Source organism: Elaeis guineensis, chromosome 9 (genome assembly GCF_000442705.2).
Source record: "Elaeis guineensis isolate ETL-2024a chromosome 9, EG11, whole genome shotgun sequence".
NCBI classification, from domain to species: Eukaryota; Viridiplantae; Streptophyta; class Magnoliopsida; order Arecales; family Arecaceae; genus Elaeis; species Elaeis guineensis.
Window position 1 is genome coordinate 53,256,536 of NC_026001.2, and position 26,121 is coordinate 53,282,656.

General features: G+C 36.5%; 1 protein-coding gene across 1 annotated transcript; it reads left to right on the plus strand.

The window, feature by feature from the left end:
- Nucleotides 1–1,610: 1,610 nt before the first annotated feature.
- On the plus strand, nt 1,611–26,121 carry LOC105035207 (probable protein phosphatase 2C 33). Its single transcript, XM_010910667.4, has 5 exons — nt 1,611–2,880; nt 3,883–4,272; nt 4,498–4,615; nt 24,938–25,161; nt 25,318–26,121. The coding sequence occupies exons 1-5, from the start codon at nt 2,617–2,619 to the stop codon at nt 25,804–25,806; spliced, it is 1,485 nt and encodes a 494-aa protein (XP_010908969.1). The 5' UTR covers nt 1,611–2,616; the 3' UTR covers nt 25,807–26,121.

The window sequence follows — 26,121 nt, forward strand, 5'->3', positions numbered from 1 at the left end:
AGAAAATCCTATTTATTATTATTATATTATTATTATTTTATTTTTTTCTTCTCTCTCTATTTTTTTTTCTTTTCCTTTTTCTTTTCTTTTTCTTCTTTTTTCTTTTCTTTTTCTTTTCTTTTCCTTCTTCTTCTTTTCTTTTTCTTTTTCTTTTCCTCCTTCTTCTTCTTTTTTTTTTTTTTCTTCTCCCGTGGGTTCCTTTTGGGCCGAAACAGGGGACCGTGAGGTCCCCTCGTTGGTTGGCCGACCGCGGCGCAGCCGGCATGGGGCGGTCGTCAGCAAAAGGGGGGTGACTCGCCGATAAGAAGAGGGCCAAATCGGTGGTCGGCGGTGACCACCGGCATCGGTAATCCAAGAAAAATGGTAAAAAAATGAAAGTTACTTCCGCAATAAAATCCGGCGACTCCGGTCGCCGGCGAGCGTGCACATCGGCATGGGAAGGAAGAGGGAGAAGAGAGGAAGGGGAGGAGGCTTACCTCCGTCGCCGGCGAAACTTTTCCGGCGAGAAATTGGACGGCATAGGAACGGTCTTCTGCGGGATTTTTCCGACGATTGCCGTCGTTTGAGCTTAGGATTTTCGGTGGAAAGGAGAAAGGAGGGATATCCTCTTTAAATAGGACCGGAGGGAACTTGTTTCCGACTCTGATTAGGTGCCGGTGAACGGAGGAAGAAGACTCCCTTCGGGAGTTCTTCTCCTCTGTTTTTCTTCCTTCTTTTTTTTATTTTATTTTATTTTGGGCTTTGGCTGATTGTTGCATGGGCCAGGCCAGGCCACGACAATTTATCCACTAACCATAAATATAATTGGATATAATCTGTTGCTGCTGGTGGATAAATCAATATTATTTTTATTGAATCGAATAATCAAAAAGAAAATAAATGATGAAAAGATATAAAAATCTTTTGAAATATCATAATAAAAACCTTTTAAATTTAGAATACTGATCCAAGGTCAAATTGATCCTTCATCCTCCTCGTTCCAACATTGATGAAACTACTAATTATTAATAATATAATATAATAAGGACAAGCATAACTACCATATAAAACCAGATTAGATATAACACATATCCATTGATATAGAAATAGCAATTCATGATTATTTTAAAGTGAATTTTGTGCTGGATTTTTTGACTAGAAAACATTTTTCATGCCCACATCAACTCAACTTAACTTATCCCAACTTGCAGATTTTAGACAGAACAGATAGTTTTGCCGTACTTTTTGTCTAAAATCATGCTGCTAAAAACATTAGCGTGTGATTTTAGGCAAAAAGTATGGTAAGAATATCCCAGCCCAACCGGTTACACTGTCACCGGGTCCGTTGGCCAACCCGGTCCTTTTCTTTTTCTAAAAAAAAAAAAAATTCTAATTCTACCAAAAAAAAATAAAATCTAAGGATAAATTTGCCACGGGGTCCAGGTGCGCAAAGGGCGATCGCTGAGAAAATAAAAATAGTATTTACGTGGTAATATTGGAAAATGATGTAAAATTGGGGACATCGGACCAGCTCGTTTACGATTAGGCGCGCGGAGAAAGAAAATCAATTAATTAATCGATAAACCAAAATAAACAAATAGCATCTGGAAAAAAGAATATGAGGGGAAGAGAGACGGAGGAGAGAGAGCAGGATAGACAAACAGAAGATAGCCGTGCGCGAGAAAGAGAACAAAAGAGGGGGGTGAGAAGGAGAAGTGGGGAAGGAACGAAAAAAAGGGGAGGGGAAGGAGGCGAAGGGCGCCACGGGATTGGAGAAGCCGGGAAAAGGAGATCAGATAGGTGGAATGGAATCTCGTGGATCGGGTCAAGCAGCAGCGCAGAAAGAGAGAACGAGGATTGGAAAGTCCAAGAAACTCGCTTTCTTCTCCTCCTCCTTCCCCTCCGTTAAATCCTCTGCTTTTTAGATCCCTAATTTTCGTTCTCCATGCTATTCCATATTTTCATTTTTCGGTAGCCTCCATTGTTGGCTTGTCGCGTAATCCTCAAGAATTTATTTTTTCTTCCAACTAAAGGCTGTATATATTTATGAAGGATGGGTAGATGACTTGTAAGAGGAGAAGAAGTAGATAGATACCTCCTTGTCGTTGTTCTTGTTCTTCTTTCTTTTTAGTAAGAGCTTCATGTGGTTGGATTTGGTCCAAGATCTATGTAGTGTTATGATGTTTCCCTTTCTTGAACGTTAATTTTGGTCGGCTAGTTTTTTTTTTTTTTTAATGGTTTTTTGAGGTTGGCCTGATTATCTTGCGTGGAGATTTTTAGAGCTTTCTGACGATATCAGAAAGCAGTGGTGGAGGAAAATAAATAAAGGGAAAATAAATAGGGAGAGAAGATTCCATCCAATCCTCTTGTCTCATTGCTTGGAGAGGTCCCAAAGAATCTGCTTTTTCTCTCTCTTTCTTGAAAAGCAATTCGCCTTTGAGAATTTCTGGCTCTTCCACCGGCGTTGATCGGACGGGGTGAATCGGGTAGGGCGACTGTCGGCTGAGGCGGGCGGAGAGGAGAAGGCTCGGCAGCGGGCGAAGGGAGGGGGCTTCGACGGATCCGCTGGGAGAAAACGGGAGGCTCCGCTGCCTGGCTGGTCTGGAGTGCATATTGGATATAATCAGGGCCCTCCGGATGGGGTCCTGCCTGTCGTCTGACGGGCGGAGTAGCTCGTCCAGCCCGTTGTCCCCATCGTCTCCCGTGTCGGAGGCCAAGCAGCCCCGCAAGGGGTCGCGGAAGCGGCAGGGGTCCAGGAGATCCTCCTTTGACACCCGGAGGGAGGAGCAACTCCACAGGATACCCGGAAGGATGTTCCTTAACGGGGCTAGCAGCGTTGCCTCACTCTTTACCCAGAAGGGAAAGAAAGGGCTCAACCAGGATGCTATGATTGTGTGGGAGGTTCGGTTTCCTCAGATCTTATTTGTATCGTTCTTCTGTGCAATATTCTTATCATGTTAAGAATTCTAATAACTCAATTGATGATGCTGATTTATGATTTGAAGAACTTTCAATACTTAACAAGCTTTTCCGCTATATGGTGGTCGCTTATTGTTTTCTTTTTTGGGCTTGGGGAATGATTTCCTTTCATTAGACAAAGATAAGACCAAGTGAGAGATTTGGTTCCAGCTTTCCAGCCAATCATTCCTTGGGTTTTGCGTACCACTGCTATAATATCATGTGATTTCTGTTTTCATCTCCCTTATTTTGTTTAAATTATTTTTGGAGACGCTTCACTTTAAGATTGTGTTATATTAGGGTCCTTTGCATATACTATTTGATAAATTTGGGGAGTTTCTTTATTTCCTCTCATTTTCTTCTCTCTTCTTCGTTATTTAGTGTTGAATGATGGAGATTCTTCTCCTTAATGCTATCAGCGGAGCACTTTTATCTTGTTGAGCCACTGGATTATGCTGTGGCGATTAGTATTAGTCTTTCTTGAAATATATGGAGATTGATTTATAGCTTCTTAGATTAGAAGAGATTCATATCATGCTAGCTCTTTGTACCTAATCTACCTTCTGATCTCCACACTTTTTCTGAATATGACTCGTTGTTTAGTTACCAGAATCAGATCGTTTTAGGAAAACAATTTTTTTTGGCTTTATTGCTATAAAATCTACATGTAACAATCTCGAACTTTCTAAGTAGTGGTGGTTTGAAATGTAATCATGTTTTGATTGTGTGGATAGGTAATTTTGATTTATTTTGTGATGAAGAGGGTTCCCTATCTATGGATGTTGCATTTTCTTCTGTTCCATCACTTGTTGGCAATTTATGTGCACATGCCATACAAATGAATGACCTAGTCACTTTCTTGTCTTTTTGACCATTCTGCATGATTTTCTTGGGGAATATGTGATGCCAGTGTTGCTTCATTAACTTCGGATCTTCTGTTTGCAGAATTTTGGTTCGAGAACAGACACAGTCTTTTGTGGGGTTTTTGATGGTCATGGACCGTATGGCCATATGGTTGCAAGGAGAGTAAGAGATTCTCTGCCTCTGAAGCTGAGTGCTCTTTGGGAAGTAAACGTAGGAAGTGATGATTGTAGAGAAAGTACTATCATTAGCCATTCAGCAAGCATGAATTCTGAAGAAACTTCATCTATATGCCTAGATGAGGAGCCTGGGGTTTCCACAGACATTGAAGAGAAAGATAAGCATCCAGAGATCTTTACGACACTGAAGGAGTCATTCCTGAAGGCTTTCAAAGTTATGGATAAAGAACTGAAACTGCATACAAACATTGATTGCTTTTGTAGTGGGACAACAGCAGTCACCCTTGTCAAACAGGTAAGCATAGTTTCTGAATAAAATAGTGTTGCCTTGAAGCAAATATTGCATGGAAGAAAACTAATAATTTTTGCATGGAAGCAAATATTGTTTGGATTCGAATGAATGTTCCTTCTTACAGGTATTTCATATTAAAAAAGAAATGAAAAAGCCACTTTGCTGAAAAATAAATAAATAAATATAGAGTTTTCTGACTTTAATGGAGATGTTTTGCTGCTTATGTAGGGTCAAGATCTTGTAATTGGGAATGTGGGGGACTCAAGAGCTGTACTGGGTACCAGAGATCAGAATGACTGCTTGATTGCTGTTCAATTGACTGTTGACCTTAAACCTAATCTACCTAGTAGGTTTATCCCTCACTTTTTATTTTTTTTAATCTTATATGCTTGTATCTAAGATTTTCAATATTTTGGTTTCTGTTGAGAGATCTATCTGCATCTGCTTTTATGTGGTGCTAAACCTTGCTGCTGTTTCTCTATATATGACAGTGTTTTCCTTTAGTTTGGAGCTATGATTAAACTGGGGAAACAATATGGTGAATGTTTCACATGGCTTTGTTTCTAATGCTCTTTGGTGGTACCAAGACAAGGAAAACATCACTGTTGACATGCTCACTTTTTTTCTTCTATTGCATGACTACCGTCTGTAGGAACACGATGGCAAAAGTTCTTTTATTAGTGATAATTTAATTTGTGCTTTAGATACTAGGAACTTTGTTTCTTCTTACCAGTGTAGGGTTTCTTTTGTCTTTATGTCTCCCAATGCTAATCTGGAACTAACAATTTCTAAACCGCATGTGTTAAAATCTTTTCAGGGTATGAGAGTCAACTGCCCTTATTCATGGAAATTTGTAATTTTTTTTTCTAACCAACTCTGGTGTTTTATATGCTCATATCTGAGTTCCAATGCAATAGCACTTCAGAGGATGAGAACCTTGATGGTAACAATAACAACACTTCTGTGGAGAAGTTTAGGGGTTATGCAGGAAGGCTTGGATCTTATGAATTGGGTTGAGTTTCTTAGTAGGAAAGCGAGGGATGTTGGCATGGCATGGAAATGAAAATTATGGCATTGGAGATCATAAATTGAGTCGAAGCTGATGAGAAGACATGAGGTTAGAGGCATGCCTTATGGACGGAGTGTGTACTGGAGTGCTAGCTTCAGTGCCATCTATTCTGGGATGGGATGTGAATGATACCTCATTGACACAGTGGAAGGATTTGTCCAGGGATAACTTGTGATCTATGGAGGCTCCCTTTTTCAATATAAAGAAGTAATAGTTAGACAAGGATCCAGCTGGCTTATTGTTCTTCTCATTCCTGAATTTCAGGAATAATAAATTTCAGTTCCAAGGTGACACATTTCCCTTAAAAACTAGGATTGCTGGCCACCAAGCTCCTCCAATTTTCTCCCTTCTATCTCCTCTATGGAGGAGATCAGTCTCTGATTTCATCCACGGATAGCTCTTATCATCCAAACTGGGCCTTTTCACTAGAGTACATGTTGGACAAGTAAACAGGTTGAATTCCTTTTAGATGCATGCATGTGAAAAAAGTGCAGCAACATTACTTCTGGAGAAGCTTAAACATAGAAGAGTCATAAGCAACTTGTTCTAGCACCTCTCTTGTGGTGATTAATTTGATATCTCAGACAATATGAGATCATATAATTTGCATGTGGTGCTGCTTGGATAGATGATAAGGTCTTTATGACCTGGTTGCAGGGACTTGTATGGGTTTTGAAGCATGCAATATTGAAGCCATTTCCACCAAACACGACTTGAATAGTTTTGGGCCAGTATTTTTGTATAACATTTGACAAAGAGGTGTTGATGCCAAAGGAAAGTGTGTTCTTTATGGGTACAGAAGGAAACTTAATCTAATTCTTCTTCAGCCTTTGGACTTAGCACGGGGATTATGGTATTATTGCTCCATATTCTGAAGCAGTCTAGTCTGTATTTAAAGGGACCAATGTTTACTTAGGTTAAGGGGATAGTAAGGAAAAAAATTTTCGAGCAAAATCTCTGTCACTAAAGTGCAAACCAGATAACAATCTTAAATGGGTGTAAGTGCTGGCGAAATATTGGAGAACGGACTGAGATAGTTTGGGTATGTGCGGTCAAGATCTGAAAGGGCTCCAGTAAGAAAAGGTACTTTAATTTCTGTTAAAAGATGTAGGAGGAGGGGAAGGCCTCGATGACATAGATGGAGGTTGTGACAAAAAATATGGAAAAGCTTGAAATTACATCAGAGATGGTCTAGGAATTTTTGGTGAACGTGGATCTAGAAACTGACCTGACCCAAATACTTGGGATAATGCTTGATGGTTATGGTTATCGTAGTACTAATGAAAAGCATGTTCTCTTGATGTACAGGAGGAGATTTGATCCTCATCATCATGTGCATATCCTAACATCATATGGGGCTTGTGGCATTGCTGTCTGTCTTTGTAAAGATAATCATTTGTTCATAAATTGATGTACATGAAGTTATCAGTTAAGTTAGCTGAAGTACATGTAGCTTTTATGGCTTTTGGGATAACAAAGAAGACCAGCCTTCCAAGTTGCTATGGACCGTTATTAAGCTATACAGTGACTACTACACCTTTAAGAAAGCTGCTCGAGTGGTGATTTTCTGGTTAATATATGTGGCAAGGAGTAAGAGTCTTTCACCATTACAAATATGACAATTCTCATTAGTTAGAATTGCAGAAACGAAAACATGCATGTTCTAGAATGGATTTTGACATCTTGCCAAAACTCTTACCCTCTCACTTCAGTAACTTATTTTATTATGGATGTTTCAAGTAATTTTATTTGTTTATGACCTTTTGTCCTTTGTTCTGATCTGGGGAGTTGATTTTGTAGCTATGTGATGGGTTAGATATTTATTGCATTTGCCAATTGCTTCACACATTGCGATAATGAGATTCTAGAAATATGAATATTAGTGTATGTAATGCTGTAACTATCAACCATTGTGTTTGTTTTTCACATTTGTAAATATTGCTTAAATATCTAATGTTGTGTCATATACTAAGCGCATTGTTGTTCAGTACTTCATCAATTTTGACAGAGAATAAATCTGAACCTGTCTCTGTAAATTTGCTTCAGATTCATATTCGGTCTGAATCTTATGATGCTAGAATGCTGAGTTTGTGTATGTTGGATTCAGCATTTTCTTAATTTTTTATTAGATTGCTTTACACTCTTGTCTGCCCACTGAAGTTTGTTATCAATCAAATCAGCAGTATCACGATTTATGTGAAGATTATCATGGATTCCAGCAGGTCCACAATTTCTGCAAAGTTGCATCCATGGGGACATGTATCTTTTGCATCTAGGTCTTCATATACAGGCATCTGATTTTTTCCTTATCTGCATTTCGCATGTGTGAAATAGTAGGCACAGAATACATTAGATTTACTGGAATTTGGAAATTAGGGTGGGGATGTAAATGAGTTAGATGGAGTTTATCTACTTGGTCAAATTTTGATGGAAAAAATTAGGATGACTTGAATTAGTGGGTTAATTATTTGAGAGTTGAATTATTAGTTTTCTTTTTTTTTGTTTTTTGGTTTGGGCCGTGGGGGAGGGGGGGTGTGGATTTAGTGATCTATAGCGGGAGGTACATCTTGTCATGCCCCAAACCCAAAATCGGGTTGACCAATTGACATGGCCACATGCTAAGGCAAGGCACAAGAGAATATGCATGGCTCAAAAATTTATTAAAACCTCAAGATCTGTGAACAATAATGATCTCAATTCATAATAATTAATAAAACTTGTACAATTCAAAATACAATCACGTGACTAATATCGATGATGCTTCATTTATTCTTCTTTTCACCCATATGATCTCAATAATGGTTCGTTGAACCACACCGAACTGTACCGTTGGCTAACCGGTGCAGTTTGGGTGTTTGATCCAGAACATTGATGAAAATAGAGTCAGAGAGAAGGAAATAGGAAGAGAGAGGAGGGGGAAGGAGAGAGAAAGGCCGGTGGTGGTTTGCTGAGGCCTTCGGGGCACGTGGTCCTCTGCGAGATGCAAGAAGAGAGAGATAGAGAGAGGGGAAGGGAGAGAAGATGAGTGAGGGAAAGATGGCGGGGAGTTCGCTGGGTGGCCGCTAGATGGTAAAAATCCATTCCGCAATTGCCACAGGTTCAAAACAGGGGTAACGTTCTTACTTCATTATATTTTTTTAAAAATGCGATAAATAGTAAAGTCGGTAATGAATTTTTATTGCATTTTTTAAAAATCCATTGTCGACTTCACTATTTATCGTGTTTTTAAAAAAAAACACAATGAAATAGAGGCGTCATCTTTGTTTTGAACCTGCAACGACCGCAGTATGGATTGGGGCAATTCGACGGCCATGGCAGTCCTTCGACGGCCTCCTTGCTATCTTCCTCGCACTTCTCTTCTTTCCCATCTCCTCTATCTCTCTCTGCTCTCATTTCCTCTCCTAGAGGACCGCAGAGCTCGGAAGGTTTCGACAGCCCTCCGATGGCCACCGCTGGTGTCTACACCAGCCTCCCTTTTCTTCCTCCCTCTCCCTCCCTCCTCCTTTCTCTTTTTCTCTCTCTTTCTCCCTAATTCATTTCTCGTTTCAATGTCGGTTTGGGTTCGGTATGATTAAGGCTGCAAACGGATCGGGTTGATCCGTGATCCGACCCGACCCGACCCGGTTAGACCCGATTCGAATTCATTTAAAAGACCCATGGAGCCGGATCGGGTTCAAAAATTAGACCCATTCATCTTTCTGGGTCGGGTCTGGATTTTCTGAATTTGGATCCGACCCGATCCGTGGAGACTTTTGGGTTAATTTGGATCTCAAGATATATGACCTGATCCGATCCGACCCGAATCGGATCCAAATATAAGATCCGAACTCAATTAGAATGATTCATCCAAATAAGAATTTGGACTTGGGCCAAAAGAGTGACTCACTCAAATTCTTTTTTAAATCTCTTACTAAAATCTTTAATACTGTCACACTCACAAGATCATTAATGCACTGCACAAGAAATGCCATTCTTACAGCTAATCTTGGAATTTTTCTAAAAGTCCTTCCACAAACACAAAGTAAACTGGGGACATACCAACAGTTGTTCATAATTAAAATATCCAGTTACTTGTTTACTGTTGTACATTATTATTGTCTTAGGGATGGTATGCAATATCCACTATCAATGGTGAAGTGAGAAGACGTGGGAAGAGAGGAGAGGAGAGAATATCTATATGAAAAGATAGATATGGCCATGCTATTTTGTTGTCGATGTGACCTCTAATTCTACTTTATGTAGATTTTTAAACTCATGATCCGATCCGACCCGAATTAGATCTGAACCGGACCCGCATTTCATGGATTGGGATTGGGTTTGGGTTATATATGGACCCGACCCGAATGATCCAATGGGTCAATAAATTCGGCCATGGACCCGACCCGACCCGATTTTTTATTGGGATGGGTATTGGTCCAATATCAAGACCCGATCAAGAAATCGGGTCGGGTCGGGATCACTCAAGACCCGGTCTGACCTGACCCATTTGCAGGCCTAGGTATGATTCGGTATGGGGGTATATCGACTCGTATCGTTGATCAGCTGGCACGAGGTCCAATTCCGAGTTGGTGATCCTTGATTCTAGCAATAGTTAAACACTAAGCATCTTGCATCCTTGAAAGGCAAAAGGAAAGGTGACGTGAGCTTTATTGCTTAGTAAGAATTCCTACATATCCACATCAATATAATAATAATAATAATAATAATAATAATAATAATAATAATAATAATAAATGAGAAACTATCAATAATCGTTGTTTATATAAATTCTATGCCATAAAATACCATGATCATTAAAACATGCATAGCATACACATTTTTTTGTGCAATACATTATAAAATAATTATCTTAGATTAGCAGATATTGGATTTGATAATATTTTGGTTTTTATATTTGGACTATCACAACCACATTTTCAACTTGTGGCGTGGGGCATCAAAGGTACTATGTTTTTGGCCTGTGGCAGGGCATTAATGGTACTATGTTTCTGGCCTATGGCGGGGCATCAATAGTACTACATTTTTGGCCCGTGGTGGGGCATCAACAGTACCACATTTTTGGTTTATGGCGACGCATTAATAATGTTGCTTGTTCAAGGCACCACAAGCAGCCATCCAAATACTATTTGTTTTGATGCTTGTTAGGTAAATATAATTCAAAGCTTTATTCCTTGCAAAATTTGATGCACAAGAGTATCAAAATCCAAATAAACCAAAAATCAGTAACATATGTTACATATATCTATTGAGAGCCATAAATCCTCAAATAGATAATTATGTAATAACAATTATCATATACCATGCAAAGTGAAAATTAGCAATGCACAAAAATAGCATATATACATAGGTGATCAATGTCCAGAAATTCTTAGATGTACTAAAAACAAACTCTACACACCAAGTACCAGCCCATATCTAATTCTATGAACTAGGATGTCAAGAATCATGCTTGATGTTCTCATGTCCAAAAGATTGTTCTCCTACAAAACCAATACCAAGCATCATAAGAATCTTAAAGTAACCATGATCGATGGTGGAAAATTATGGAGGAAATATAAAAGAACATGGATCATTGGCTAACAGTGTTTGCCAACTTGGATAGATCCATTATGGGTGACTCAACTGTTGGGTCACATAGAAGGAACTTGATTAGTTTGGGGTCCTACGGCAAGGATCATCAATTGTAGGGTCTAGGGGTGCTTGGTGGAAGCCAGAGTGGATATCAGCAAGGTGGACGATCATAACAATGCACGTAAAGAGAGAGAATCAACTCGAGGTCCACAGAGAAGGATTCTAGGAGTAGCCACTAGTCTGCTAATGCATGTAAAAAGAGAGAATTGGGGTGAGGAAAAGAGAGTTTTTTTTCAAGAGAGATAGAAAAGAGAGTAAGAACAGGAGAATGAAGAAAGAGGAGAGCCATGGAAGCTCTCTCTCTCTCTCAACCATGGCTCTCTCTCTCTCAAAAAGTAGAGGAAAGGGAAGGAGAGAATGGGTGAGCATCTGCCATGACTGGAGAGTGGCAGCCACAATGGTAACTAAATTGTGGCCATGTCCAATGATAGCAGCCAGCTCGATGGAAGAAGAAAAGAAAAGAAAACAAGGGATGCCTTGTTCTTTGAAAGCTGGTGACTTCCTACTACAAATCGGCTGGCGAAAATGGCTTTGAGATGGAAAAGAAAGGACAAAAGAAAGGATTAGAGATCGTACATTGAGTCTGACGAGGTACCAACTAGTGGGTCCGACGAACTCTCGATGGAAAACCTGGAAAAATCCCTCAAATCAGCAGCAAATGTGGATGGTCTCGATGGTGGAACACTAGAGGAAGTAGGGAATTTCCTTTTATAGATGAAATCTTAGTATTTTCATTGGATTTCGGCGAGCCCTTGGACATTTCTTCTCTATTAGAATTAGAGAAGAGGAATGCTCCCATCGGGAGTCTTCCCCCCTCCACCTCATGTGCACAGCACATGTGAGTTTTTTCCTTTTCTCCGGCTTGCATTACAATTCATGTAGGAACTTTCGGGCCTGTGCAATCTCAAGGGTCGGTCAATGAATCAGGTCCTTACATTTTACCCCCAAAACAATTTCATCCTCGAAATTATCTTATCTAAGGCTTTCTAACTTTTGAGGACACTTAACCCTTATCTCATCCTTGAGCTCTTAAGTTGTCTCTTAATTAGGAAACTAAATCAAGTCCTCTATCATAACACCTTCCAAATTAGAGTTAGTGATTCAACCCACACTTTCATGTTATCCAGATCTAAAACCAGCAAAATTTTCTAGTTTCAATAAATAAATTTTGACCAGAATATTGCTCAACATTGAAATTGAAAAGGCCCAAAATTTTGGTCAAACTTCACTGGTCATACTAGAGACAAATTGTCTGAGCCTTCTCACGCATCTCATGCTATAATCAATGGATTATTTCTATCGCAATCCCTAGCGATCTATTTCTATCACATCCATTATGATCATAACCTAAGCTTTCAGACCGCTTCTATCACACCCCGAATCCAACACTTGAGTCCAAAGATTCAGGTCCTAGCGGGATATCTCGTGGGATATCAGGATAGGGTACCATCCCATGTGTTAGGACAAGGCCGTCCTATTAGCATCCCAACATTTCGATCGGGACATCTTTTGTTTCAAGTATTGGGATGGAGTGGGATGGCATCGCGTCCTGTTCGATGAAAAAATCAGGATAGCTCTATCCCACGAGATTTAAAATCTAGCCCGAGTTGATCATAATGCAGCCATACTCTCTTTTTAAGGCAAGGCCCTAGAGAATATGCAAGATCTGAAAATTTGTAAAATCTCAATATCAGTGAACACTAATTATCCCAGTTCATAACAATTAACAAAATATATACTGTATAATTATAAAATTCAATCATCCAACCAGTATCGATGATGCTCTATCTATTCCTCCACCTTATCCCAATATAGCCAAATACTAAATGGCCTACATCCCTAAAAGGAAAAAGGAGAGGTTTGAGCTTTACAGCTAATAATCCTCACACACTCATAACAATATAATAATAATGAGACATTATCAATGATTGTTACTTGCATAAATTTCATGCCAAAAATACGACAATCATTAAAATGTATGTAACATACTCATCTTTTTGTGCAATAAATCATATCAAATAATTATCTCAGATTAGCATATATCGGATTTGATAATATTTTGATTCTTAGCTCTAGACTATCATAATCATGTTTTCAGCCTATGATGGGGCATCAATAGTAGTACATTTTCGGTCCATGGCAGGGCATCAATAGTACTATTTTGGCCCGTGGGGGGGCATCAACATACCACATTTCTAGCCTATGGTGGGGTGTTAACAATGTGGCTCAGGGCATCATAAGCAACTATCCAAATACCATTTGTTTTTATGCTTATTAGGTAAATAGAAATCAAAGCCATAGTTTTTGCAAAATGCAATGCACAAGAGTATCGCAATCCAAACCAACCAAAACCGGCAACATATGCTCTACATATGTACATCTAGAACCGTAAATCCTCAAATAGATGTAATAACAATTATTATATACCATAAAAAGTGAAAATTATTGATGCATGAAAATAATGTATATACGTAGGTGATCAAAATCCGAAAATTCTTCCCTTCTATTAATGACAAACTCCACATACTAGATATTAGCCCACTTCCTATTCTATGAACCGTAGGGTCAAGAACCCTACTCAATGTTTTCATGTTCAAAAGATTGTTCTCCTACAGAACCAATACCAAGCATCATAAAAACCTCAAAGTAACCACGATTAATGGTGGAAAATTATGGAGGTATAAAAGAACATGGGTCGTTAGCTAGTAGTATCTGATAGTTCGGATGGATTAGTTATGGATGACTTAAGTGATGGATCACATAGAAGGAATCCGATTAGTTTAGAGTCATACGACAAAAATCATCAACCATAGAGTCTAGCGGTGCTTGATGGAAGCTGAAGTGGATATTGGCATGGTGGATGATCATAGCAATGTTGATTGAAGAACCTTATTAGAATCAACTTAAGGTCCGTAGAGAAGGAATCTTGGACCAGCTACTAGTCCACTAACGCATGTAAAGGGAGAGAATCAGAGTGAGGAAAAGAGAGTTTTAGAGAGAGAGGGTAAGAAGAGAAGAGAGAGAAGAAAGAGGAGAGCCATGGAAGCTTTCCCTCAAAATAGTGGAAGGGAAGCAGAGAATGGTTGAGCATCTGCCATGGCCTGAGAGCGGTAGCCACGGTGGCGTCCAAATCGTGGCCATGTTTGGTGATGGCATTTGGCTTGGCAAAAGAAGAAAAGAAAAGAAAATATGGGAAACCTTGTTCTTTGAAAGCTTGACTTGCCGCTGCAAATTAGCCGGTGAGAACAGCTTTGAGATCGGAAAGAAAGGGGGAAGAAAGGATTAGAGATTGTACCTTGGCTTTGTTGAGGTGCCAACAAAGGTTCTGATGAACTCTCGATGGAAAACTTAGAAAAATCCTTCAAATCGACAGTGATGGAGGATGGTTTCAAGGGTGGAACACTAGAGGAAGTAGGGAATCTCCTTTTATAAATGAAATACTAGGGCTTTCATTGGATTCCAGTGAGCTCTAAGACTTCTCTTCTCGGTCAAAATCAGAGAAGAGTAGGACTCCTATCGGGAGTCTTTTCCCCCCTCTGCCCCACATGCAAAGCACGTGTGAGGTTTTTTTTTTCCTTTTTTCCTTTAAAATTCATGTCAGAACTTCCGGGCCTATGCAATCTTAAGGGCTATTCAATGGACTGGGCCCTTACACATCAATTGTGGACAATATTGTGTATGAAAATTAGAACAAATATGATGTCAAATACTTAGAGGTAGGAGATATTCTTGCACCCATCTGGACTAGTGTATATGATATTTGTTAAATGGAACTTATCAGGGTAAAGCAACAAATGGTTTGACAGAAAAGTTTACAAGTTAATTGGATGAAGTGGAAAGAGAAATCAAATGCAGATTGATCAATAGAAATGTGGTTTAGGTGGAGAGAGAGAAATACCAAGGCTTTTGGAAAAGCATCAATTGAAGGTGGATTTTGCGAGAAGGGGAATAAAATTATAGATTTTGTTACATAGCACATGAAAAAGTGTTTGTCAAATTTATGTAGTTGCTTGTGTCAAATCTATTTGAGATTTGATTAGCAATGCGAAACAAACTAGTTTGATTTTATGAAGGTTGTCAACCATGTATATTGTGTATGATTAATAGCTTTTTATATCTAGGTTATCTAGGGTAGCTACAAGTTTTCATTAATTTTTTAAGAGGAGGAATGACATGAAGGACACCTGTCTCACAACTTAAATAAAAAAAAGTAGCCTTATGCACAATAGTGGCAAACTAAAAAGAATGGAGCTTTCTTTGATGACATAAGTTTTACTGTAATTAGAGTTAGAAGTTTTGGATAATTGCTTTATATTTTTTTCTCCATATCTATTTTCTTATCCTAACTTTGTTCATGCTTCATAATCACAAAACCTCTATAAAAAAGATAATAAAGTGAATTTCTCCCTCCTAGAAATTGCACAAAAGAGATTTTTTATCCCAAAGAGGTCTACGAATAATTCGGGAAAAATATCAATAGCTCCTGGCTTATTTGTCAAAGAATATTGAGTCCGTTATAAGAAATTAATGGATCAATTGGATATTTGGAAGCCAAAAAGTTGTTAAGTTAATCGTTTGAATTTTTTAATTATTATTTTATTTTATCATCTCATAAATATGAGTTAGAAATATATAAAAAGAAGAGATATAGAGATTTCCATTTTATGTTAAAATAGATCTTTTATTCTTACACAGGCCCTCCCTTTAGAAAAGAAAGTTTTTTTTAGGAAGATTTCCTATCTCTATTTATGTCTTGGTTTGGAACAAATCACTATAATCAAAACCTTAGGTTCGATAGGGTAAATATGCAAAAAAAGGATAAATTTTAGTGGATTACGTGGCTACACTTCTTGTAGATAAATTGTTTCCATGTTTTGAGCCCATGACACTTAGATCATCATGGAGGAACCTTAAACATTGCCCCAAGGCCAACCCTCCCTTTCTTATAACTGAAATCAAAACTTAAACTTCTCTTCTTTTTGCTCATGATACGATTGAGTTTACAATACTAATCATCTATTGCATTTCTTTTTATAATCTTAATGGGATTTGTTGCCCAAATGTAGCAACCTAAAGGGGAGAGGGGGATGAATTGGATTTTCAAAAATTTTTAAAAATTTAAATAATTTATAGGTGAAACTAATCTAAATTCAATTGTGTAATGTGAAATAAATATGCATAGCAAAACAAATGATAAATCAATGCACAAGATAATAATAAGCATAAGAAATAGAAACACAATAATTTAGTGGTTTGGTGCCAAATCTAGCATCTATGTCCACTCTTCAAGTCTCTATATTTGAAAATTTTACTATAATCCTCTTGATTACAATATGATTGTTTTAACTGGGTTCACAATCAATCCAACCGATTGTTTTAGTAGATTCACAACTAAATCCATTTGGTTTTGCATAGGCTGACCAACCACAAGCTTTCAATCTAATTATTTTAAGTGGGCTCACAATCAATTCAGTTGATAATACTAAGGGCAATCGACCAAAACATTTTCCAACCAAGTCTCTTAGACTTAACCAGTATAACGTCCAATTATAGGCTTGGACAAACTATCCCACAAGTTTCTGTGCTAAGAAACTTACAAAGAAAGCAAATAAGTATAACGGAATAAATACCAAATGAGCCAAAGCTCAAGAACTAATAATTTGTCAAAGCTTTGACTTCTCTTCGATGAACAAGAGGCCCTTCAATGATTGGTGTGGATGTTCTCTTGGTAGCTTACTCTATTAAATCACTTAACTCCTCTCACTTTGAATTGCTCAAGGTTATCCAATGCTCTCACTAAAAACTTATATTTTTGTCTTTTCTTTCCTCTTGGATCATTGTTTTAATTGATTTCAAGCTTTAAATATACTTGAATTTGGTTGGAGGAAGTGTACTAGCCGTTGGAGGGGTTAAACTAGCTATTGAAAGTCAGATTTATTCATTGGAAACTCTCAGAAAAGCTAGTTGTTAGGCTGTCAATCTCAAAGGGGTTGATCCATCACTATTGGGGGTCAACTTGTCACTATTAGGAGTTGATTGTTGAAGTACTGTGATTTTCATTGCCCTATTACTTGTACTTATTGTCATTATGGGTTGACTTGTCATTGTTGGGGATGGACTCGTCATTGTTAAGGATCGACTCATCACTATTAGGGGTCGACTCTAAAGTACTTGAAAATTGTTATCTTCTATTTTTAGTTTGTGATTTTCTAGGATCGACTCTTCTTCACTTAGGGTCCATTCCACTGAAAAGGCTTCCAAAACACTTCAAATATTTCTCCAACTTTGAGATTTGTTCTTTTAGATGCTTCTCTAGCCTTTTAAATTCATTATGCTCCCTTAAAACAAATTAACTGCTTTAAGAACATGCAAGCATTAGTATCATATTCAAACGTTTTATATTCATTAAAATCAATCCTTGATTTAGCAATCTCCTATTTTTTGGTGGTGATAAAATTTTGAGCTTATGCAAAATAAAGTATAGTGTGTTTCTAGGATTAATTTATTTATAAAATATGAAGTAAACAAATAAACGCATTAGGAACATACTTCATGAATACATCACAAAATATTCAATTTAGCTCAAGCATATTCTTAACTTATCCTCTCCCTTTTTTCGACAGCATCAAAAAGTTATATTTTAATATTTAAAATGTCTAGAAAATTACAGCAAATTATGTTTGTCCTAATCAAAATTTCAGATCAATTAGAGAGCTTAAGGATACAAGCATGAAAGATCAAATTCAAAGCATTTAATTATTCCAAAATTAATGAATTAGAGAACCTTAGGTTCAAGAGTCAATTTTCTTCAGGAATTATAGACTTGGTCACTATAGCTATATACTGACTCTTTCTTCCCCATATTTATTAAATTAAAGCCATTCAAGATGAATTGTGTTGGTGCTGAAAACATTAAATATTAGAGTTGCAATTTGATTTATGATATGATCATGGCAAAAATTATAGTAAGTAATAGTAAGTATTGAAGCACATAATTTATCAAGTAAATCAAGCAAATAACAAGCTTCAAATTTATAAAGTGTATCAGAGCAAATTTCAAATTTAAATTTTAGATATAATTTGATGTAACAAAATATCAATTATGCATCAAAATTGAAATAATAAGTTTCATGATCATGACTCTTTTAATTTGGTTTTGTTGTAATATAACACAGAATTTTTTTCGTTCTAGTACTCCACATCAATAAAATTTTTAATTACTCCCTCTTTATCATTATAATTAATGCTCCCTCTTTATATGTGGCACTTAATTTTTTTATTCTCTCTCTTTTATTCTTTATCTCATTCTTTATTGCAAATTGAGTCATGATATACTAAAATAGCAAAATATGAAAATATATATTTCAAAGTATAAGAGTATATTTTTTCAGAAAATATTAGAAATTTTATAAAAATAAAATCAAAACTAGATATAGGGACAATATTGATGAATTTTAATAAGTATCATAGCATTACAACATGTATTGAAGCACTAAATATAAAGAGCGAATAAGGTATCATAAAGAAATTGATCAAAATCAATCCATCACAATATGTAAGAGTATTACATACTTTTAGTTTTAATTAATTTATTTATATTTTCATTCACTTTCCGGAATTCATTTTGTTCCAATTTAGGTTGAATTATATTTTAGACTATATAGAAGTATAACATTTTCAATAAATGCAGAAGAGGTGATTCTAATATTATCAATGCTAATGATTTTTCTTTTTCATTATCACCAAATGTTATCATCCCTCCATCTTTAACTACAAGAGTGATGAATTGAAATTCATCCTCCATTATGAGCCTCGACCATCCACTGTCCAAGTACTATCTCCTCTTTGATGCATGGAATGGTAGGTACACCTGCAAAATATATATATATTTTTAATTTTGATATTTAAGCTTTCTTGGATCCTTTGATATTAGTAGGCATGGTTCTTTTTGGAATCCAAATTTTTTTAATTATGGTATAGCCTATTTTCTTGATATTACGGTCATAAGCTTTATGGCCTAATTAATTGCATTTGAAATAAGTTATTGAAGAATTTTCAGAAAAAGCTTTGGCAAATATTTTTTTTTTAATTTCTAATTTCTTAAAGGATTAAATCTAAGTCCAACTTTATTAAAAATGGCTTTTTGATTATTCAAAATCATTTGAAGTTTTTCGAAACTTAATGTGAATTTTTTCACTATAGATTTCAATTTTTCATCTTCTTTCTTTATTTTAGAGTTTTCATGAATTAAATACTTCTTTTCTTTGAGAAAATCTTCCTTTTCTTTTTGGAATTTTTGTTTCTCTTCAACTTGGGTTTGATTTATCCTTTTAATCTCTTTGTTTTTTTTTCCTAGCTTTTTCAAAGCATTTGCTGACTTATAAAATGCTTCTTATAATTCATGAACAGTAAAATTAGTCAGGTTTTTAGAGTATACTTCATCCTTTTGAGTACAATTTGTTTATCTTTTGTTTTTCTTCTTTCGAGCAAAAATCTTCTTGTCGCTCTAGGTTTTCCTCTTTCTTTTCTTGCTTTGTTCCCTCTTAGTTAAAACTTTCTTTCTTCTTTTTTGCTTCTTCTTTATCTTTAGGAAGCTTCGGAATTTTCTGTAAATGATAAGTCTTTATCTTTATTATCAGATTCTTAACTTTCTATATTGTTTTCTTGATTTGAGGACCTAAATGCTCATATTTTGTTCCTCTCATTGCTGTTCTCTTTTTGATTCATCATGGTTAGCTAATGGGTTATGAGAGAATCCAACAGCTCCTCCAAAGATAGTTGATTTAGATCCTTTGTCTCTTGAATAGCTATTACCTTTGTTTTCCAAGATCCAGGCAAAGATCTTAGAATCTTTCTCACAAGATTAACATTAGTATATGATTTTTCAAATGATTTCAAATCATTTATAATATTTATAAATCTTGAAAATATTTTAGAAATAGATTCATATGATTTCATTTTAAGCATTTCATTTTTTGGTGTTAGGATATTAAGTTTTGGTTCTTTAACTTTATTAGTGCCTTGATGAATTATTTTTAATTTTTTTAGCAAAAGAACATGTATATATTCTTTTAAATTCATTTTCATCGAGAACACAATAAAATATATTCATTATTTTTGCATTTAGTTAAGCTAATTTTTTTCTTTATTGTCCCATTCACTGTCATGTATATGAATCTTCATTCCATTTACAATTTTAGTTGGTGTGTGTACACCATATATAATAATATTCAATAAATTACGACCTTAGGCTTGAATAAAGATTTTTATTTGGGTCTTCCAATAATTTTAATTAAAACCACTGAGAAGAGATGGTCTTACAAGAGAGTATTCTTCATCAAAAGACATTCCAAAGATTGCTAGTGATTTTAAGCTCTAGATGGTTAAGTCTACAAAAGATAAAAGAGCACTTGCTCTGATTCTAATTGTTACTCAGATGTAGCAACCAAAGAGGGAGAGTGAATTGGATTTTCAAAAATTTTTACAAACTTAAACAATTCTTAAGTGAAACTAATTTAAACTCAATGGTACAATGTAAGAATGAAATAAATGTGTCCAACAAAATAAATGATAAATCAATGACAAGACAGAAACAAGCATAAGTAGCACAAATACAATAATTTATAGTAGTTCGTACCAAACTTAGCATCTATGTCCACTTCCTAAATCTTTTTACTTAGAAATTTCATTATGATCCTGTGGATGATAGTTTGATTGTTTTAACCAGACCAATAATCAATTCAACCAATTATTTTAGCGGGTTCACAACCAAATCTAATTGGTTTTGCACAGGCTCACTAATCACAATCTTCAAATCTGATTGTTTGTGGACTCCATCAATTGAATCGATTTTACCAAGGGCAATCGACCAAAATATTTTCTAACCAAGTGTTTCTAGACTTAGTCAATACAATATCTAATTATAAGCTTGGACAAGCATATCCTATAAGTTTCTATCCTAGTAAACTTGCAAAGAAAGCAAATAAGTACACTGGAAGAAATACCAAATAAGCCAAAGTTCAAGAAACAATAACTCATCGAAGCGCAGTGAAGTCGATATTGATTGCTTGTTGAAGCTTTGACTTCTTCTCTTCGATGAATGAGAGGCCTATTAATAATTGGTGTAGGTGTTCTCTTGGCAGCTCACTCTATTAAAGTACTTAACTTCTCTCACTTTGACTTAAGGATATCCAATGCTTTCATCAAGAATTTATATTTTTCTCTTTTCTTTCCTCTTGAATCACTTCCTCAATTGATTTCAAGCTTTAGATATATTTACATTTAGTTGGATGAAGTGTACTAGCTATTGGAAGTCAGATTTGCCCATTGGAAGCTTTCAGAAAAAACAAGCCATTAGGTTACAGTTGCAGAGGGGTCGACTCGACACTATTGGTGGTCGACTCTTGAAGCATTGTGATTTTCGTTGTCCTGTGTCTTGTGCCTTTGGTCATTTTGGGGTCGACTCGTCACTTTAGGGGTTGACTTCTGAAGTGCCTACAAATTATTATTATTTTTTTGTCTGTGATATTCTAGAGTTGACTTTTCTTTATCTGGATTTGACTCTATTGAAAAAGCTTCTAAAACACTTCAAATACTTATCCAATTTTGGGATTTGTTCTTCTAGGCTTTTTCATGCTTCTCTAGCCTTTCAAGCTCATTGTGTTCCCTACCAAACGGATTAACTATTACAGGACACACAATCATAAATATCATACTCAAATATTTTGTACTCATCCAAATCAATCCTTGGGTCCATAGGATTGCATTCCTTGACTTTTTATAACTCTTTACTAGTCCAAGGGAATTTTGGAGAGTTACCTGTTGATTGCATAATCTTAAACTGCAAAAAGTATTGTAGACTTCTTATCTATAAATGGACCATAGGTCATGGTAGGCCCACTTTTCTCTAGATTTTCCTTGCTTAGGATTTAGCTACAAATTTTGGAGTCATGTAAGACTAACATATTGGTGGTTGTAGAATCTGCTCCATCCCTCAATGAAGCCTTGTATATTTGGAGCTGGTTTTGTAACTGACCCTGTATTTTTGATGGATGATAATGATGATGATGATGGTGGTGGTGGTGGTGGTGATGATGGCGATGATGATGAACTCATGCCAAAGAGCCAAGCATGATCAAATTTTTGCAGTTAACATACCAAAATGTTCCAAGCTATTCATGTTATTTAAAAGAAAAAAAAACCTTTGATTGTTCATATTAATTTACAGTCATATTTCAATTGAATGGTCATACTTTTTGACTAATTCATAGAAATTTAGGATCATAATTCATCTTAGGTGTTTTGAGTTATTGCAATTTAATATGCACATTGCACAAATTCTAGAATATCTCTTACAAAATAAATGTCAAAACTATTAGCAAACAAACGAGCTCAAAGTCCATAGGAAAAAATATATGGGGATAAGTAACTATTTTTCAACACTTGTAGCATTTTTGTTTTTGGTGGGGAAACTAAGTGGAGGCATTAATATTATAGAAATTACAAACCAATCTATCAAACTGTCTTTGATATATGGTATTTTATCATTGTGATAATCAGTCTATACAACCTTATCATATTACCATTAAAGAGAAAATCAATAGAAGATATTTGTACTGTGTTAAGTATAAATAGAGGCTGATTAGGATGATTTCATACAAGTTTATATGGAGCATACAAGCTCATATAGCTGTACTAGTGAGTATTAAAGAGATATGCATTGATGTGAGCTGACACACATCCATATGGATTGCACATATGACACATAGGTCAACATCCTTGTACCATGCTAGTGCACATCTTAGACATGCTTTGGAATGGATAGTTGCATAGATCACTTCATTTGCTAAATAATGCCTCTTCACTTGTGATGATACATCTGGACAAGGAGAAAACAGATTTGGAATTAGCCTATTTTGACATTCTTTCTTTACTTTTCCCTCTCCTTTTTCATTTGATTTCATTTGTTTCCATCGATTCTCAAAAAAGAATAGAAGGTGGTTGGTTATGGGGAGGGTCCAAAGTTTTTGTGAGGTGGGCATGGTTTAATTGGTTCTGAATGAAGGGCGGACTTATAGACTAATGGTTGACACTTGACAGGATTGGACACAATAGAAATAGGTAAGATGAAGCTAGGATTTTTGGAATATCACTTTATCAATGATTTCTGATTAAATTATCTAATTCTAGCACAAAATTGATGGATTAGCCTTGCCCATTTTGTTTGCAAATGTTTCTGGATTATTAAAATAATCTAGATGATTATCTGTTCTTCATAGCTTCATGTTATGAAATGTTCGAATCAATGAAACAGGAATGTTCTGCTCAGTCACTTCAATTTTGTTCAGTTATATTTTGGTTGTGCTTGTTAGAATAGCTAAATACATCTTGTAATAGCTACCGTTTTGTCTGAGAGCTTTTCATAGTTCCTTTGGCTAAGCTTACTTTCAGGGATCAAAATAGTAGGTTGAGCAGAAAAATAAGACAGAAGTCACTTCATGAGATGATGAGTTTCAATGGCCTAAAGCAGGGTAAGTCTTCATCAAGGAGAAAATCACCTGTTCTCACATCCAATAATGAAATCCCTTCATGGAAAGGATACTGATAATGTGGCAACATCTTAAGAACAATTGTTTAATCTTGAGACTGGTTTCGAAGACTCCTTAGTTTCTTTTCTTATAGATCTCCCACCATATATCATTCAATGTGATCTTCAAGAATTTAATTAGATTCATCATTGGAGGAAGGCAAAGATCATGTTAGCAATCACAGTCAGGAATTTAGTCTCCATGTTATCATTGGTAAGGCTGTGTGATGCATAGAGTCAACCTCCATATAACCCAAGTAACTTCATGTTAGTACTCTGTTGGTCTGTTTTGATGGTTTTTCCTCGAATTGTGATCTACACAAAAGCTTGTATTCTAAAGTGGAGTTCAGCCTGCATTATAACTGGTTTAAGTAAAGGAATTTTTGAGTATTCTGTAACTTGTAATATCTATTTTTTAAAAAGAGTTTGCATGTATGAATTTGCCAAATATTTTGGTAAATTATTTATCCTATTGTTTTTGTGATGACTATTTGTCTGGTCCCGCTAGATTGATTTTGAGTTCCCTAATACAGGACTGTTTGTTGCACTCAGTAAAATACTGCCTGATTTGCTGTCATGGGCTCTCAGTCTTTATTCAGAGGCCAAAAGGTACAGGTGGACAATAGAATACTCACCTTGTGGTTGTGCATAGGAGTATGGAAATTTCCCATTTGGTAGATTTGGCCTTGAATTGGAGCCAATGGAGATCTGTGATCCATTAGGCTCATACCAAATACATGGGAAGTTTGCTGAGTGTGCATTTGGTATGGTAAACTTCAATTCTACTACTCATATTTCTAGCTAATAGGTATTCCTAATTTAGTTGTCATATTTCCTAATTTACCAATAAGATTCTTTATGTCTGTATCTATCTTTTTATGTTTATGCATGTCTTTATGTATATGTATTTACTCTGAGTAAACTATAGTCTGTTAACACCCCTTTCCTTTATCTGCTTCAAAATTCCATCATTCCCTGCTAAGGAGAACCAGATGGCAGCTTTAATAATGTATTATATATTTTAGGTAAAACTAGAATATATTATAAAAATTCTGTTGATGGATCCCCATGTCTTACTGGTTCATAACTCTTTACCTCAAGGAGAATTGAATTTTTATTTGTTAATAATTAATAATAGTATATTTATGCTGATGGATATGTAGATGCAGGATAGTAGAGAAAAGGAGGTAATTCATACTTCTCCAATTTTTTAATTAGAAGCACTTATCTTTGAGTGACAGTGGATTTATGGTCACTGTCAAGGATTGCAAATGCTTATTCATCTGAATGTTCTGTTTCTGGAAGCTTGTTATGTCTCGACAGACTTAAGAGGAAACCTTCAAATGCTGCATGTCTTAAGAATCTGAAGAGTTGTTTTGCAGGGGAAGCAGAGAGAATCAGGAAGTGCAGGGGCCGTGTTTTTGCTCTTCAGAGTGAGCCAGAGGTGGCTCGCGTTTGGCTGCCAAACAATGACTCCCCGGGCTTGGCGATGGCACGGGCTTTTGGAGATTTTTGTCTGAAGGATTTTGGTTTAATTTCTGTCCCTGAAATTTCTTATCTACGCATCACTAAAAAGGATGAGTTCATTGTGCTGGCTACTGATGGGGTGAGGCTTGAAACATAAATTTGTTACTGCCATCTTGTTTTTACTTGTATGGTCTTTATACCGTCCCTCGGCCGAAACTGAAGAGCTACATTAACTGTGATGTCTTTTCCCAAACTGCAATGCTTATTTGCCATTTATGCTTCCTTCTTCTCTCAGGTGTGGGATGTCTTGTCTAACAAAGAAGTGGTAGACATCGTCTCCTCTGCACCTGCTCGGTCCTCTGCCGCTCGTTCCCTTGTTGAGTCAGCAGTCCAAGCCTGGAGGCTCAAATATCCGACCTCCAAAATTGATGATTGTGCGGTGGTCTGCCTATTCCTTGATGCAGATGCATCCATTAATTCCTTCAACGTCAAGACCAAAGTGAGTGGATCACCGGCTGCTCCAGGAACTCACAGTGGCAAAGAAGAGCTATCTACTCAAAGTAGCACGGATCGTTCTGGCACCACCCATTCTAGCTCTGAGATCCTCCGTGATGATGATATGGAAAGCCCAAGGAAGCAACTACCCTCCGATGGTAATGCCACGGTAATGGACAGTAATGAATGGTCTGCTCTAGAGGGTGTATCTCGAGTGAACACCCTGATTACCCTGCCAAGGTTTGTTGCAGTGGAGAAGCAGCCTGCAAGCACCAAGACTCGAAAATGAGCTTGACTGATGGGCTGAGCAAGTCGCTGTGGGCGAACTGAAGCTGTCGGCAGTGGACGCTCCTATCATCTATTTGTTTTGAAAGGAGGGCAGTGCTGGCTTTATTAGCGTTCCGGTTCTCTCCATGAATTCCACATGCCAACGTGAGTAGGATTGCTGTTTTTGTAAAATCCCAACTCGGTTATTGTTATTTGTTATAATTAGTCTTCATAATAATTTTGTCATTAAGGAGGTCTCTCCTGCGCTGTATTCTTTGATCTTTTCATGTCAAAAATACTGCTCCTTAATGGTTTATTTATTTATTAAATTATTTTA

Bases quoted from the DNA above. Each gene is read 5' to 3' on its own strand.
- LOC105035207 (XM_010910667.4), top strand. From the start codon at position 2,617: ATGGGGTCCTGCCTGTCGTCTGACGGGCGGAGTAGCTCGTCCAGCCCG. The intron at 2,881-3,882 runs GTTCGGTTTCCT...TTCTGTTTGCAG, and splicing joins ATGCTATGATTGTGTGGGAG to AATTTTGGTTCGAGAACAGA. The intron at 25,162-25,317 runs GTGAGGCTTGAA...TTCTTCTCTCAG, and splicing joins TTGTGCTGGCTACTGATGGG to GTGTGGGATGTCTTGTCTAA.